This window comes from Suncus etruscus, chromosome 10 (genome assembly GCF_024139225.1).
Source record: "Suncus etruscus isolate mSunEtr1 chromosome 10, mSunEtr1.pri.cur, whole genome shotgun sequence".
Lineage (NCBI taxonomy): Eukaryota > Metazoa > Chordata > Mammalia > Eulipotyphla > Soricidae > Suncus > Suncus etruscus.
The window spans coordinates 16,716,484-16,734,492 of NC_064857.1; the positions used below are offsets into that span (position 1 = coordinate 16,716,484).

The 18,009-nt window shown below is 45.1% G+C and overlaps 1 protein-coding gene across 1 annotated transcript in view; it reads right to left on the reverse strand.

Annotated features, from left to right (window-relative positions):
* The window catches only part of ZBTB10 (zinc finger and BTB domain containing 10), a 38,332-nt gene extending 20,720 nt beyond the window's left edge, over positions 1 to 17,612 (reverse strand). Inside the window, exons 1-8 of the mRNA XM_049782427.1 lie at positions 17,465 to 17,612; positions 16,740 to 17,183; positions 16,543 to 16,604; positions 16,289 to 16,446; positions 15,862 to 16,133; positions 14,295 to 15,613; positions 3,108 to 3,194; positions 1,881 to 2,769 (exon numbers count right to left, since the gene is read on the reverse strand). Of these exons, the coding sequence (XP_049638384.1) occupies positions 1,881 to 2,769; positions 3,108 to 3,194; positions 14,295 to 15,613; positions 15,862 to 16,133; positions 16,289 to 16,446; positions 16,543 to 16,604; positions 16,740 to 17,183; positions 17,465 to 17,612 (3,379 nt within the window). The remainder of the gene's footprint in view (positions 1 to 1,880; positions 2,770 to 3,107; positions 3,195 to 14,294; positions 15,614 to 15,861; positions 16,134 to 16,288; positions 16,447 to 16,542; positions 16,605 to 16,739; positions 17,184 to 17,464) is intronic.
* Between the last annotated feature and the right edge of the window lie 397 nt (positions 17,613 to 18,009).

The following is an 18,009-nucleotide window of genomic DNA, read 5'->3' on the forward strand; positions in this document are numbered from 1 at the left end:
GCACAACCAGGAATGAGCCATAAGCACAGCTTGGTATGGCTAAAAAAATCAATTTAAAAAAATATATATGGGAGATGATGTTCAGTATGGCAGCATTTGCCTTGCATTTGAGGTCCAGTGTTCGACCCCCAGCACCAAGATGGGTAAAACGTCTGAGGCAGCCAAGATAGCACAATGGGCTTCTTCTGTACATGTTGTGCATAATGGAGGTCAAGATTTGATTCCCCATACTATATGCCCATGTTCTCCCCATTATCAGGAACAGCTCCTGAGCAACACTGGTTGCTTCCCCCAAATTATATGACAGCATTAAGTGTGGAGTTTTCAGAGGAAAACCTTGAGCTAAGTAGGATGCCTCTTCAAAAAATTAAATTGGGCACAATTTAAAGCAAAGTTTCATTTCAAATCTCTTCAAGGTTTTCAAAGTTTTACTACCCTATTTAAAAAAAATCCAAACAGGGGCCAGAGAGATAGCATGGAGGTGGGGCATTTGTCTTGCGTGCAGAAGGACAGCGGTTCGAATCCCTGCATCCCATATGGTCCGCGAGCCTGCCAGGAGCAATTTCTGAGCATAGAGCTAGGAGTAACCCCTGAGCACTGCCAGGTGTGACCACCACCCCTCCAAAAAATACCCAAACCACAAATGTGATATACCATGATAGGGGTATATACATTTAAGAGAAGAGAAAGGACCATAATAGGGGTACATACATTTAAGAGAAGAGAAAGGTGAGAAACAAAGGAATTACAGGACACACTTAAAATATCCCAGTTTAAGGCCGGAGAGATCGCATGGAGGTAAGGCATTTGCCTTTCATGCAGGTCATCAGTTCGAATCGGGGTGTCCCATATGGGCCCCCGTGCCTGCCAGGAGTGATTTCTGAGCATGGAGCCAGGAGTAACCCCTGAACACTGCCGGGTGTGTCCCAAAAACCACACACACACACACACACAAAAAAAAAAAAAAAATCCCAGTTTCTTTTCAAATTTGTGGTAAGAATAACTCCAAACAAATTAGAATCATCCCATTGTCATTTGCAAATCCCATAAAACATTATGTTTAGTGCTGGAGTTCATCAAGCTGAAGCTCATTTTTGCATGGGGGAGAGGAGGTGTAAATTCAATCCCGGGTACACTTTTTGGTAACCTGAACACTTATCAGGTATAACCCAATCCTGTTCATATATATTAATGTTTAAATAACAAAACAAATAAAAAACAAAAACAGGGCTGTAGCACTAGCATAACAGGAGGGTGATTGCTTTGCACTGCAGTTGACCCGAGTTCGATCCCAGGCATCCCATATGGTCCTGAGCCTGCCAGGAGTGAATGATTCCTGAGCCTAGAGTCAGAAATAACACCTGAGCTCCACAGGGTGTGCTTCCCTCAAAAAAATCAAACAAACAAAAAAAATATATATATAAACCAAACCACTGAGTGTAAGATTAACTAGGTCTCAAGAAAGTTGTAATGTAAGGAATAAATTCTATATTATACTATATTCTAATATAAAGTGAGCAGACAAAAAAATTAGGAAAGTCAAAGGAGTCCATATGCCACATTATACACATAGAATGTATGTATATACATATGCATTTACATAAAAAGGACAGATTAACACATCCTTTCAGAAAACTACCTACACGTGTCTAGTCAATGAACTATGATACAATTTGTTCATTCAAATTGCTTCCCATTTTCTTATTACTCAAATTTAATATGCTTACTTGTACTTCAATTTTACAGTAACTAGAATTAGACTGAAAACTCAGAAATCGTTTGTTCATTTCTATAAACTAGATTTTTATCTTATATTAACTAGATTTTATATTCACTAGAATTAGGTTGAAAAATACTTAGGAAACACACACACAATTTACCTGGTTCCTCTTTGATGAACGATAAATCTTCTTCTGGATAAGCAATAGGTGGTTGCATCATTATACAATCTTCTAAAGTTGTTTCACTATTAGGTGGTATATTATAAACAAATCTCTTTGTAGTTTGGTTTTTCCTCCTTGTTTTGCCAGTTTCTTGAATTACCTGGGATCCCATATTATTCCAAACAAAAACTTTTGTTTGACTTTCAGATTCATTTTCAGCCAATTCAGAAGAACCATCCTGGACCCAATTACTGTCATTCATTTGGTAGTTTTCTATTTGGCCCTCGTCGATATTACAACCATCATTTTCAATTTTTATATTACTTGCCAAATTGGTAAGATTCCTTGTTGCCCAAAAAGTGGCAATTTTTTGATCCCGTGATGAAGGCAGACCATCTCTGTTAACAGGTTTTCTATTATTATAGTCCACAACTACAGACTCTGGAGCTTCTGATTTAATGCTTATATTTAAGGCATCTTTAATGAAATTTCGGCAAGTTTGAACAACTTCACTCATTTGAAGGTAGCTGGCCACTGTCATCACTTCAATGGCATTTTGGCTTGTGAGCACCAGGTTACCAGAATATAAGAAGTCCAAGATGACTGAGAAACCTTGAACTGCAGCAATATCTAAATGGGTAGTATTGTTTTGGTTAGGGCTTTCTTTGTTTGAAAAGCAATATAAAGTCTTAAAGAAACGGCTGCCTGCAACCAGGATGTTCTTGTGAGCTTTAAAGACTTTTCCGCTCACCACGATGCTGACATCACAAAGAATACCTTTCTTCCTCTGTTCATTTAGTTGCCGAAGAAGTTGATAGCAGTAAGAGTTCTCATTTGGCCTACTATTAAAGTCACAGTATCCTTCCTCTGATGGTATTTCTGACTCCTGTAATTGAATAGAAAACATTATTAAATGTCATTTATTTTTTAAAATCCCCCCCAACCCAGATAACAAGCATCAACACACCAACTTTTTCAAAAGCACAGGCCATTATAGTAACTTGTTAGCAATTATTGTGTACTTTGTCAATTAGGTGTTTACAACCTTAGATTGTAAATAAACAACTCGGTGCAAATCATTGCTCCAAGAAAAATCATACACATCTGAAAAGCATCAGCAGGATTTTAACAAAAACACCAGCTGAGGTCAACATATTAGTACAGAAGGTAGAAAGGGCCTTTGCCAACAACCTGGATTCAATCCCCAGCATCCCATATGATCACCTGAGCACTGCAGAAGTGATATCCTGAGTGCAGAGCCGAGCCTGGAGTATCACCTGAGTATTGCCAGGTGAAGCACGCCTCCTTTCCCTAGAATAAAAAGACCACCAGCTAAGACCATAAAGAATTTAGAAAAGCCATCTTCTTATATAAAAAGTAACTTTCATTTATAGTTATCAGCTCACATTATCATCATAAATGAAAAAGAAGCAGTATTCTTTTTTTTAATTCAACTATTTAAGCAGCAATAGGATAGGCATTTAATGCTACTGAACACCATTTTTAAAAAAGTAAAGTTCTGGAAAACACTGAATCAAAATAGCTTAGGTCAATGAAATTAAATCAAAATAGAGACAAAGTTAAAACCATAGAACATAGGGTTTAAAGAAAACGCTCAATGGATTGAGTGCATGCTCTGCATGCATAAAGTCTGGGTTTAATCACAGACAAAGCATGAATGACAGGTGTATCCCTCAGCATCCAACACCATTGTGGTCCAAACATCCTTCTCAAAAATGAACTTTTCCCCCAAAATACCTAATAGGAAAAATGTACTTTGTATCTATATTTAACGTAGTAGCCTCCAAAAATACCCTATTTTCAGGACCAGGAAGTATAGCAGTGTAAGATTTGATCACCAGCATCACATGGTCTCCTGAGTACTGTCAGAGGGATCTCTAAGCTAAGAGCCTAAGATCTAAGTACCACAGAGAGAAGGGTTCATTCCTGTCACACCCAAACCGGAACTACAGTATATCTCTGTGGTAAATAATTTTAGTTTAAATTCCCATGCTCTAATCTTTAATGTTTACAATTTTTCCTTTTTCCATATGCTATTATTATGGCTATTTTGTACAACTAAAAGGTTAGGGAAATTTAATATAGGATAAAGTAGAAGGATTTCGATTTTGGGAATTCACTTTAACTTATAGATGTCCTTGGTGGAAATCACAAATTCCCAAGACTTGCACTGAATTATATAGGACTAAAAATGTTTGCAACTTGATTTTCTTGTGTAGTGACTTGGTAAGTAAATTTCCAATGACAATGAAAGTATGTCCTCAATACTTTGAACAATCCCTGGAACATTAATGTACTGCACCATCAATTTTTTTTTGGGGGGGGGGTCATACCCAGCATTGCTCAGGAGTTACTCCTGGCTCTATGCTCAGAAATTGCTCCTGGCAGGCTCTGGGGACCATATGGGAAGCCAGGATTCAAACCACTGTTCTTCTGCATGCAAGGCACACACCCTACCTCCATGCTATCTCTCCGGCCCGCACCATCAAATTTTTCCCATCAGGAAAGGGCATAGACCTTTCTATTATAGATAATGACTGAAAATACTGACTGTAGTCATAAATTCTTCATATTTTATTACATCCATTAATAGATCTGCTTATATGGGTAGGGAAAAGCAAAGTAAAATACGAATAACTGTAAGCAGAAGGAAAACACTATTCTTGAAAGGAGGGAATTGGGAAAAAATTGAATATAAACAACATTGCTATAGAATTACAACAGAATTCTGAAGAAAACATTCCAAATGCTGTTAGGGCTGCTAATCATCGTTATGCCTCATGTAGCCCATATCAGGGCTATGGCTAATTACAAAAAATTATTGGCAATAGTTCGAGTAATACAAATACATAACTAAGCTTAAAATAATCTCAATTAAATGAAAGGAGACAGGAGACTTTGTGTAATAGATATTTAAAGATAAGAGAAGTCATCTAAAAGAATGAAACTTATTTTACACAGAAACAGAATACAGATAACTAGTTCAAAACAGGAGTGTACAATCAGCATAGAATGAAGCAAAAGAATTAGAATAATTAAAAAAAAGAATTAGAAAAATTTCTTTTAATTTTTAACTGACTCCTCAGCAGCCTCTGTTATCACCCACAATGTGCTTCAACTTCAAGAGCATAGTGGCCTTCGAGCATTCTAATCCCATTCCCCAACATTCTATCATACTATCCCTGCTCTATTTAGCTATTTTTTCCTCTTAGGGAAAACAATCTAATCCTCAAAAAAATAATCTGCAGTTACTTAGAATGAAGTATTTAAAGAACACTCATTAAGTGATTCTCAAGTTTGTTTTTTATCTTTGCCATCGAAAAGTAACTAGAGTCTAAAAAATATTTAATCTAAGATGTGGCATAAATAAACTAGTACGATGTAAAACTTCATCTCATCTAGAGCAAAAAATGAGAATATTTAGTACTTGCATAAATAGGTAATGAACTAAGTCAATACTAAAATGCCTATAATAAACCACATACTGTTAGTTTAATTTTCTATAAAAGCATCAGTTTACTTCATCATTTAAAGAAAGACATTTTATTAATGTATTTACCTATGCTCTCACCACTTATAAGAAATTCCAGCCTTTGGTGCATGCCTGAAACTTTGATTCACTAAGTATACCGTAACTGTGACAAAGCTTGTTTAGTTGAAAAAATCCAATGGCTACTGCCTGAATACCTGGAAGAAGCTAAACATCCGCAGCTCATAGTGAAGAATATATGGAAGCATTGAATTGTCTGCATGTCAACAACTATCTATATCAAGTAACACAAAATACATTTAGAATAAGGTGTTTATGTGTCATGTAATCATTTAAGGCTATGGTTTGAATTTTCTGGACCAGTATCAATTTCTCAGTCTCTGCAGTATTCAGAACAAATGTCCTAAGTTTTAAAAACAATTCAACAACCTATCCACTAAATTATTTGTCCTTTGTATATTTACTCAAAACTACAGAACTATTCTCTAATTACCATTATATAAGATCATTTATGTTGTGCTTTCAGAAACAACACCAGCAATTTTTTTTTCCCTACTGATTAGAGCATTATTACACCTTGTTGCCAATTTAGGACATGCCCTTCACAATGAAGAGTTTATAAAAAAAAAAAAAAAACACTCCGTGGGGCCGGCGTGGTGGCGCTAGAGGTAAGGTATCTGCCTTGCCAGATAGCCTAGGACGGACTGTGGTTCGATCCCCTGGAGTCCCATATGGTCCCCCAAGCCAGGAGCGACTTCTGAGCGCATAGCCAGGAGTAACTCCTGAGCGTCACCGGGTGTGGCCCAAAAACAAAAAAACAAACAAACAATGAAATCTGTAAAGTACTAGTGTTTCTGTTTCTGGTTAACATTCCCTGTCTATTCTTTGTCTATAAGTAAGAAGTATCACTGATAAGTAAAAACTATAAAGATGAAGAGTATATATCTGTAACTGGTCATGGGAATTTTTTTCTATGCCCTTTCCTAAAAAGCAAAAAAGCCAGTTTAACCCAGATTACTCCAGATTGGCTAAATGATGAAATTTTATGAAAATGGATCTTCGGATTTCAAAAATAAATACAAAGCAAGAAACTTCAGTATATGTATGTGTGTGTGTGTGTCTGTGTGTGTATAAAACAATCTGCCTGTACATGCAGATGCATGCATATATGGATATACACACACGTACACACAAATAGTCTTTTCCATTGGGAAGGGGGGAGATACCAGTAAGCAAAATCCTTTTATTTTAGTAAAATACTTAGGGATTAGATCTATCAATATAGAAAGGTGTTTATTCAATTGTCTTCTATTTAATTCCCAGGGAAGTTTAAAAATTATATATATTTTGTTTATAAAATCTTAAAGTTTCTAAAATATTGAAAATCCTGTGTGTAGTTATTTATTTAATAGGCATTAGGTGAATTCTATTTAACCAGGTTCTACACTGGGAACAAAATAAATTTTGTTCTCAAATTGACATTATTAATGGAGGAAACTTATGTACCAAAAGGGGTAAGAAGTTTGTGCAAAGGGTTCTAAGAGAGCAGAAAGAATGCATTATCTAATCCAGGTTTTTGGAGGCAAAGGCATTTAAGATGCTTTTTGGAATTTGGGCAAAACTTAAATTAAAAATCCAATTTTTTAAGCAATCTAAGTCACTGGAATAGCAAGAAGGAAAATAAAAAAAAAGAATTAACATGGAATACAGCATCCCCAAGCTAACTTAAACGCAAAATTGCACTTCTAAACATTTCTGGAGCAGAGTACCTTTATAGTTTTCAAATTTCCAAGAGATGTGAATCCCCACAAGATTAAGAATCACTACTTTAAGGTGCCTTACCCAGCTTTAGAAGCAGAATGATCCTGAAAGGATCAGCAGACACAAGCAAAACTGTGGCAGTAATTTGGAGTATTTTAACATCAGGGAACAAAGACTGCAACTACTGTGACCAGTTTGGAAGCAACTGTTAATCATGCAACATACTTGCAAAACAAGGATCTTGGAGAAAAATGAACTAGTGGGGGAAGGGTTTAAAAGCAGAGCATGGAAAAATATTTAGAAAGGAAAATGAAGTGTTTAACAAGTGGGGAGCTTGGGTCGAAAAAGAAAAAAAAATCAGGGTGTCTTCAGTCATCTAGCAGGGGAGCTAGCTAATGCCATGAACAAGTAGAGAATCAAGATTATCCCCTATGGGGCCGGCGAGGTGGCGCTAGAGGTAAGGTGTCTGCCTTGCAAGCACTAGCCAAGGAAAGGACCAGTTTGATCCCCCCCAAGCCAGGGGCAATTTCTGAGTGCTTAGCCAGGAGTAACCCCTGAGCATCTAACGGGTGTGGCCCAAAAAAAAACAAAAAACAAAACAAAAATAAGATTATCCCCTAGTCTCTCCTACCACTGGGATGGGAGTGGAAGAGGAGCCATCTGTGGTCAATTTGTAAATTATAAATAAACAGATAGATGATAGATATAGATTAGATAGATAAGAAAATGCTGTGTAGTTAAATAACAGCATCTACTCTTCTGCTCAGTTTTCCTTTGATACTGGATTAGTAGAAGCCATTTATCTGATACAAACATCTAACGTGTAAACTGAGTTATTAGAAAGATGGTACGGTTGGGGCCGGGAAGGTGGCGCTACAGGTTAGGTGTCTGCCTTGCAAGCGGATGGACCACGGTTCGATCCCCCGGTGTCCCATATGGTCCCCCCAAGCCAGGGGTGATTTCTGAGTGCATAGCCAGGAGTAACCCCTGAGCGTCAAATGGGTGTGGCCCAAAAACAAAAACAAAAACAAAAACAAAAAAAGAAAGATGGTAAGGTGGAGAGGTAGCTTGCTTTGCATAAGGTAGACTCAGGTTCAATTCCCTACATCCCACATGGTGCCTGATGCACCACTAGGAATGATTTTTTTAAATGCAGGGACAGGAGTGACCCCTAAATAACACAGGGTGTGGCCCCAAAAACAAAAGTGTAAACCGAGGGACCAGATCAATAGTACAGAGTAGTGTGCTTGCCTTGCACACAACAGACTGGGATTCCATCCCTTGTATCTCAGATGGTCCCCAGAGCCCAGCCAGGAATTGACTGAGCGCAGAACCAGGAGTAAACCCTGAGCACTGCTGGGTGTGCTCTATCCCCAAGTATAAACTGAAAGCTTTAATTTTTTTTTTTAAGTGAACCCACTGAAACTGTATCTAGGGCTGGGGAGTTGGACAGAACATAGCCAGCTATGCGCAGGATCACTATGGCAGTACTAGGGGAGAACCTAAGCGTGTCAACTAAATCAAATTTTATCTCCTACATTCTCTCTAGTTTCTGAAGCTCCATATTTAAAGCACACCCATAATTTCCACACCCGAATCCAATTTAAGAAAAAAAAATTTCAATTTCTAGAATGAGGTCAGAGAAAGCTACCACCAATATTATAAATTTACCTACTTATAATAGATAAATGCCTGCTAGTTCTGGCAAATTCTAACAGTGGGTAGAGAGAAAAGACAGGAAGGTTCCTGATTATGTCTGATCTTGAGTGATGGCATCATTCTCCTAGTTTAAGAGTGTTGTTCCCAGATTATGGGGGAGGTGAGATGGGATGCGGGTGAGGCCTTTCTGTTTGACTGTAGCTGTCTGACAGGCTGACCTGTTGCTCTCACGGTGTCTGGGAATGATGAATCCCTTGTGATTATGACACCTAGACAATATTGACACTAGCAATAGGTCTTATCAGCTCTTTCAAATTCTAAACCCCCATACACATTACAGAGGAATCTTTGAAAAGTAACGTTAGAGGAGGGAAGGGGGAATAAGCTGAGGGGTAGGAACACTGGTGGAAGATGTGGTGTAACATTGTATGCATGAAACCCTACCATTAACAGTACTGTACATCACAGAGCCTAAAATTAAAAAACAGAAGCAACTTTTTACCTATTTTTGTAATAGTTTTCTTTTAGACTGCTAATAACCTGCCCATGAATTAAAAAAAAAAAAAAAACATTTTAACACAAGATTTGTGTGTCAAATTAGACAATCATTGCTGTCTAGTTACCTACTGAAGCCAGATTTTTACATCTTACTCAGCCAGATACTAGAGAGTATCTTCACTTTTTAGACATTTAAGATATTAGTTTTCATTTTGCTCTTAAAGGTTCCAACTGCACTGTGCCTGGAATGCCTCTCCTCTGAGTTTTACACCTAGTCTTTTGACAAAATGAAGCTCAAGAGCCAATTTTACCAGTTTCTCGCCCTTCACAAGTGGTTACTAAGGACTGGAAAGTAAGCTCAATTGAGTGGGTGAATACTTTGTATAGGTGAAGTCTGGGTTTGTGATTCCTCACAACTCAGGATTCCCTGAATACTGGGGAAGTAAGTTTCCCAAGAATGAACACCACTGGGTTCAAATACTCAATACTTTCTTTCTTGGAAGGGGGAGTGGCTAAGAAACACTCCTAGTTCAGTGCTCAGAAATATCTCCTGGCAGGCTCAGGGGATCTTCTGTGATGTCTGGGATCAAACCTGTGATAGCAACACCCTACCCACTGTGCTATTACTCTGGCCCGGAGTTCCTAATTTTCATTATAATCACAACATAGTTATCTTGAATTTGTCTCTCCTTATTAGGCTCTAAGTTCCTTGAGGTTACTACCCTGCATCAAAAGAACAATGAAATTCTAAGAAAGAAAAAGACAATCTTAGACACAACTAACTATAAAGGAAGTCAAAAACACTTAAAAAGTGGCAAAAGAGCAAACTCAACAGGCAGAGAGCGTTCTGCATACAAAGACTGGGTTTTATCCCTAGCACTGCAATGCATAGTCTCCAGAGCAGACATAAAGAAGCTCCCATCCCTCACTCACTGTCAGGTGTGGCCCAAATAGCAAAAATAGAAAGAAGTTCAAAGACACAAAAGAAAATAAATGCCAGCGCCCATTGAATCTCAGTGATTAAAACAAATGTTGAAACTGGGTACTATTAAAAAATGTTTATTAGGGGCCTGAGCAGTGGCGTAAGCGGTAAGGTGTGTCTGCCTTGCCCGGCTAGCCTAGGGCAGACCTAGGTTTGATTCCCCTCTCCCCCCAACCCCCCCCCCCCCATCCCCGTCCCATATGGTCCCCCAAGCCAGGAGCGGATTTCTGAGTGTAGAGCCAGAAGTAACCCCTGAGTGGTGTGGCTCAAAAACAAACTAAAAGGTTTATTAAATTGTTCATAGGCTCAAAAAAAAAACTGATCATAGGCTCATCTTTAGTATGAATTTTCAGTAAAACTCTTCTCACTTTTTCTCTAAATTGTTAAGAACAAATACATTAACCTTTGAGTCTTTTACAAAATGCAAAAAAGGCTGGTAAATCTGTTTGACCTTTGCTTTAGTTGCTCAACTCATATATTACAACTAGTAATTTTAGATCACAAATTTGAATTCAGTATTTACCTCTTAGAAAAGCAAGCAGAATGTGTGCTTCTATAAATATATATTTTCATATATATAAGCTAGGCAATGAAAATTTCACAATTAATAGAAAGTGCTTTGAATAAAATAAAGTGGTAATTTTGAATAATGGTAACCATTATTCAAGTAACTTTGAAGTTTTCTAGATCAAATGGACAAATCCTGAATGAGCTTGAAATCTAAACTGATCGTAAAGTTGCTACTCAAAAAAATCTGTGCTGTGTTTTACATCATCAAACATACAGAGATCTCGTAAGTAGAAGGTTCAAAGATTCCCAAGCACACTTGCAGCCTTTTCCACGAGGAAGCAGTTCTTAGCAACAAATAGGAGAAAAATGTCAAACTTTAAAGAGTATGATTAAGATCTTCCAGAAATTTAAATGCTTTTAAGACAGGAAAAAGTTAATGCAAAATAATCCAGGAGCCTCAGAAAACTGCTCTTTGGAAGCAGCAGGCCCTGGTGGTTCCCTCAGAAGAGGCTTCCAAAAAAAACTTCAAAACTAGAATCACTGAGACATAAATGTCTGGGCACCACCATATCCATATCTTGTTACAGCTATCTGTGATTAATGGTTAAAGTAATGATTGATCACGGTTATCACTTAAATGATTAAGTTGGTAAATATGCTTTGCATATATTTAGACAGACAACCAGAAGCTGGCTCATTTATTTAACAAGAAAGTTGAGGATGAGGACTTGAATTAAGAGTTCAATCCTGGGCCCGGAGAGATAGCACAGCGGTGTTTGCCTTGCAAGCAGCCGATCCAGGACCAGAGGTGGTTGGTTCGAATCCCGGTGTCCCATATGGTCCCCCGTGCATGCCAGGAGCTATTTCTGAGCAGACAGCCACGAGTAACCCCTGAGCACCGCCGGGTGTGGCCCAAAAACAAAACAAGAGTTCAATCCCACTGCTCAGACTGTATTCTACTGCCTCCTACAGGAAATTAGAAGCTATAAGGGAGGGGATGGGGGTCAACAGAACCAGTAAAGAGCCAACTCTTGAACTCATCGATTCATTAACAAGACAAGAGATTCCTGAAGCTACCTGTAGTCAACAAGATCCCTAACCCAGATTAATTAGAATGAAAACAGAAAAATGATTAGGAGCTATTCAAACAAAACACCAAAATCTAATCAAGAAAACTAACACACAACCTTAGACAAAGACCTACGAAACAGCGAGCTCCTGAGCTCCTCGGATAAAGTTCAGAGAAAGGGGTAAAGCATGCAGTTTATCTTAAAAAGGGGGGTGGGGGGAATTTCAAGGAGTCAAGGGTAAAAGGAACATCCAGCGATCAAAGTTTAGATGATTTCTACCTAGGAATAAATCCCCTCCAGTAGATAGGTGCCTAAGGGAAGATATAACCATGTAAATCTGCATAAGATTATCCAATTAACTTCCTCAGAATTTGGGTCTACTAAGCAGCTATAATTTGCCTTCTCATTCAGAATTGACTAATAAGACCATGTCGAGGTGTAAAACTGGCCCACCTTATAGTAAATAAAAAATTCATTACAATTTTCCCTCAAGATTTTCTAACCACCTTATCATCACTTAAATTTTAAGTTCCCACTTTAATAATCTCAATACATTAATAGCTCAAGGCATGACTTAAACCCATAAAAACCTTCAACGTCTTTAAAATGGGAACAAAATCCTACTACAGTCCATAAACGGGAACGAAGTGATTACTATGTAGATTTCGGAAATATTTTCTTTCACTTCACAGCTAAACTCACAAGGCCAGTAAACTGCAGGTCTCCTCTTTTAGATTTAAGATTTACTCCAAAACACGTTCTCTGCTCCCCCGACCCCCGCCCCATTACATTCTTCATAGGCCCTCGTCTAAATTGTCAGCAAGGACTCTATGACTTAGTACAATTTACTTAACCTTTCTGGACCTCCTATCTTGAAGTGACCTTCTTTCTAAAACTTAGGCAATCAAAATGTGTGCAAAAAACCATCGCCACTGTACACAAGTGACCCGATGCATGAAAGCTGAGGCCTTAACTGATGAGAAATTTCTGCGCTATGAGGTTATTGAACCGTACTTTTAAACAGTATCTGTATTCTTCCCTGCAAAATCACTCCAATAAACAGGTTCCTATGTCAAACCTAATTTCCGAAAACCAACTACAAAGAGTAAAAACCCCACCCACTCTCACAGGTTGTCTTGAAAGTTTTGAAAGATCAACATGTTTGTTTCGAAAAGGAGGTATCACAAACGGCAAGCTGCTTTTAAGACAAAAGCAGTGAAACAAGAAGTGCCTGTAGTCAGTACTCTTTCTAGTTTTCTAAACTCTCAGGGATTTCAGAGTTTGGTAAATCCAAGGTCTTATTGGACTTCACATTTTCACACGGAACACTTGGAATATACCAAACTGAATGCAAACCACACGTAGCAGCTTTTCTGAAAAAATGGAGAAATCATTTTTGTAAAAAAATCTCAGCGCAGAAATCTGGGTAGGAGGAAGTAAAAAAAAAAAAAGAATTGCAATGATCTACCAAGCGCGTGTCTAGTTGAGAGAAAAAAAAAAGTTCAACGAGGATGAAATGAGCCTCCAAGAAGAGTTCTCCACGTAGCTTCCTCCCCACTGACACGCAGTCATCCTATCATGGGCTCCTAAACCTGACATATATATATATATATATATATATAAAAAAAAAGGCATTTATTTTCTGCTCCGGCTGACTGTTTACCTAAAAGGAGCAGCATCAAAGGTTGGGGCAATTGTTGCACTCGCGCTTCAAAGAGTTGCCAGATCCGACTTCCAGCGAGCAGAGCAGAGCAGAGCAGAGCGGGGCTGGCTTTTTCAAAACCTCGGGAGCTATAGCGAGCTAGCGAGCGGGCAGCCGCCTTTTCCGAAAGTCACAGCTAATAAAGTGGTGACCGCAAAGGCAACCTTTTCGGATTAGACCCTTTGCATCTCGGCTTTACGAAAATAAATTAAAAAAAAAAAAAAAAAAAAGCTTTCTTCTGCGGACTGAGTCCAGAGGCAGAATGGGGAGAGTGAAAGAGAGGAGAGAGGGGAGAGAGAGAGAGACAGAGAGAGAGAGGGTGAGAAGGACTTGCAAGGGGACAGGGAGACCTGGGGAGAAAGACACGGAGGGAGAGAGGGAAGGGAAGAGAGGGGAGACAGGGGGAGAGAGATGGGTGGAGAGGGGGGAGACAGAGAGCCAGAGCCACAGACAGAGACACGGGGCGTCTCGACTGCAAGTGTCTCTCTCCTTCTCTCGACTGCCAGTGTCTCTCCTTCCCTCGACCCACCCCGCCCACCCTCCTTCCTAGAAGGCCCTAACTTGGGACCGACTCAAGTCGCTTCCAGGCTCCAAGTCCCCGCCGGCCCGAGGAGCAGCGGCCCCGGGGACCCCAAGAGGGCTGGGCTGAGAGGCAGACCTCCCCGCCTAGACACCCCGATTCCCCCCGAGAGCCGCCTCCAAGCCAAGCCCCGAGTACCTGGACGTGGGCTTCGTGCAGCCGGTGCTCGGCCGAGACGTGGTGCCGGAGCAGCAGCGTCTTCTTGTAGTTGCGCGTGCCCCGGGACAGCTCGTCGTGGCCCCCGGCCGGGCCGGGGTGCTCGGACCCCGACGACGGGGCCCCCCCGACCCCGACCCCGCCGCCGCCCGGGCCGTCGTCGGGGGTCCGCTGGCACCAGCCGCAGAACATGAGGCCCGTGTCGTGCGAGTAGCGCAGCCAGGGGAAGTCGCGCAGCCAGGCCGGCTGGAAGGAGCACTGCAGCTTGAGCAGCAGCGACTTGGGCCGCGCGAGCAGCGGGAGGTGCGGGAGCGGGGCGCCGTCGGGCTCGGCCTCCCGCTCCGCGTCGCCGTCGGGCCCGCTGCCGTCGCCCAGGCTGGCGGCCTCGGCCTCGGCCTCGCCCTCGTCCTCGCCGTCGCCGTCCGCGTCGTCGTCGTCGCCGTCGGCCGTGCTGCGCTCGCTGGCGCTGGGGCTCGGGGGCGACAGGCCGCCCGCCAGGCGCAGCAGCTCCAGCTCGGACCCGCGGCCGTTGAGCGCGCGGGAGGCGCCGCCGCGGAAGGCCAGGGTGCGGCGGTTGCGCTCGGCGAGCGGCGGAGCCCCGGGGGCGCCCGCGGCCGCGTCGGGCAGCGGCGGGAGGAGGCCGGGCGGCGCGGCGGGGTCGTGCGGGGCGGCGTCGGGCGGGGGCGGCGGCAGCAGCGGCGGCGGGTCCTCGGCGCTGGCGTTGGCGGCGTCCGCTTCCTCGTCGGGCCCCGCGCGGCCGTTGAGCGGCGGCGGCGGCGGCGGCGGGGCGGCGTGCGGGAAGGCGGGGAAGAGCGCGGGCGGCGGCCAGGCCGCGGCCTCCCCCTGGACGCCCCCGGGGCCGGGGCCGAAGACGCCGCCGCCGCCCCCGCCGCCGCCGCCGCGGAAGGCCAGCGTCCTGCGGTTCATCTCGCTGAAGGACGACATGGCCGGCCGGGTGGCGAGGGGCCCCGGCGCGTCCCGCCGCGCGGCGTCGCCCCTCGGGGCCGGGCTGCCCGGCCTCGGCTCAGCGGGGCCGCCGGGCGCCGCGCCTCGGGCCTCGTGGGGCTCGATCGCCCGGGCGGCCGCTTCTCGCTCTCGCGCTCTCGCCTCCCGCGGGGCCTGGCGACCCCCCGAGCCGCGAGCCTGCCTCCTGCCTCCTCCTCCCTCGGTCCCTCCCCGAGCAGAATCTTGAGGCGCTTCTGAGAATCTTGAGACGCTTCCCTCTCCCGGAGAAGCCGCGGCCGAGCTGGGCGCGATCCGGACGAGCCAACGAGGCGCTCGGACGATCGGGAGGCGAGACTCTTCGGGAGAAGGCGAGGAGGCGCTGGGGATCCCTTCCCTCCGCGTCTCTGTCTCCTCTTCTCTGTCTGTCTTTCTCTCTGCCGGGCCCCGCCACGCCAAGCACGCCGCCGGGGAGCGCTCGCTGGCTGGCTGGCTGGCTGGCTGGCTTCCGTCCCTCCGTCCCTCCGTCCGTCCGTCCCTCCGTCCCCCCGCGCGCCCGTGCGCCCGGCCGGCCCGGCGGAGGTCGAGCGGCGAATGAACAACGGACCGAGCGCGGCCCACAATGCACCGGGCGCGGCCGCGGAGGGGCGAGGGCGGGCGGGGGGAGGTGGGAGGTGGGAGGTGGGCGGGGGCCGGGCCTGGGCCGGCGGCGCGGGGTGCGGGAGGGTGGGGTGGGGGGTGGGTGGGGGGCGCCCGGGGGACCGGGAAGGGGCCGGGCCACGCCTCGCCTCGCCTCGCTTCTTCCAGGCGCCTCGGGCCGGCCTCCGGGCGGGGGTGCGGCCGCGGGGAAGGAAGTCGGGCGGGCGGGCGGGCGCAGGGCTGAGGGGCGTGGGGGACAAAAGGCCCGGAGGGGCTGTGAGGTGGGGGGGGGGTCTCTGCTTGGCCAGTCATTCAGTCGTTCCGTCCATCAGTCAGTCAGTTTGAGGGATGGGGGGGGGACAAAAGGGCGAGCGGGCTGAGGGTGGGGGTCTCACTCAGCCACTTGGTCATAAACAGGGCCCTGAGGGGTGGGGGGACAAAAGGCCGAACGAATGAAGGAGGGCTGTCCTTTGGGGGTCCCCGTGAGCCAGTCATTCAGTCGTTCAGTTAAGTCACTGAGGCTGAGGGTGGGGGCGCAAAAGGGCCTAGCGGGCTGGGGGTCCCAGTCAACCAGTCGTCCAGTCAGTGGACAAAAGTGGGGGGGGGGGACAAAAGGCTGAGCAAGTTGGGGTGCCTGTCAGTCAGTCACTTGGTCATCCAGTCGTGCAACTAGTCCGTCAGTCCGAGGGGTGGGGCGCCAGGCCAAGAGGGCTGAGGAGGGGGGCTCAGCAAGTCAGTCAGTCGTTCAGTCAGAGGGCTGAGGGGTCTGGGGGACAAAAGGCTGAGCAGGCTGAAGGTGGCCGGGTGCGGGTCTCAGTCGGTCACTCAGTCACTGGACTCAGGGACGATCGTGGGGGACAAAAGGCCCGGTGGGGTCCCAGTGGGTCAGCCAGCCAGCCAGCCAGTCGGAGGGCTGAGGCTTGGGGGGACAAAGGCCGGCCGAGCGGCCTGAGCGCAGCCCACTTAGGGGGCCCCAGGGCGTGCGCAGCCCAGGGCGGCCCGGCTCAGGCTCAGGCTCAGGCTCCGGCTCCGCAGCCAGGGACGGACCGACAGCTGATCCGAATGTCAGCCTCAGGCAGCCCGCACTCACCCGCCCCCGTCCCCGCCCGGGCCCGGGACTCCCCGCTGCACGGTGCCCGGCTCTGCCCGTCTCCTTCTCCCTCTCTCCCAGCTGCTGCCACTTCACCAGACACTTTTTGCTTTGGGCCCCGAGAGTGCCTTGGGGAGTTGCGCTTGCAAAGCCTTGGCAATTATGTATCTGCGGGGTCGGGGTGTGGTGGGTGCGGGTGGCTGGGGGTGGGAGGGAACCCTCAGAAATGAAATTTTTATTTTTGCTCTTTCACAAAGCCATGCTATGATAAAAACAAAAAAAGAAACTTTAATTTAGGATATGTTTCATTTTGCATTTCCACGCGCGAAGGTCCCACGCTGCATTCGGCCCGGCTGCATTGTGCATGCCGCAGCAGCAACTGCAACCCCCGGGCCCAGCCAGCCAGCACCCCGAGTGAGCGAGTGAGCGAGCGAATGAGTGAATGTGAGCGAAAAAGGGACTTTCAATCAAAAGGTCGCACACGTGCGTTCGCCGGGAAGTATTGACATGGCTGTGACATCATCGGCAGCCAATCGGAGCCGCGCGGCCGTGTTTATATTCCGACCCACCACCTGGTGAGTATTACAGTCTGTCATAACGTTATAAATATTAGGGAGGGTTTTCCCCATCGCGGGGAGGAGTCAGATCTGCTCAAGAACCTTCGCTCGCTCGCTCGCTCCCTGGCTCGCGAAGCTCCAACGTTGGGTGTATTCGAGTGACTTTTCCAAGCAGCTCCTACATGGGCCCCGGTGGAATTGAGAATCTTTTGGGTGGAACTGATGGAGTTGGAAAGGAGAGGCCTAGAGGCCAGGTTTTCAGGAGGATTTGCAAGGCGCAGCCCTCTTGCATTCATTGCTTTTATATTAGTTATATGCATTTATATTCATTGCTCTATATATTTTTTAAAAAGGCATTTGACAACCTACGGTTGTAAGTTTCTAAAGTAGTTGGAGATCACTTAAGTATTTTTTTTCAATGGGAAGCACCTTTGAAATTAAAAATAAATTTTTATTTTTTATTTGGAAC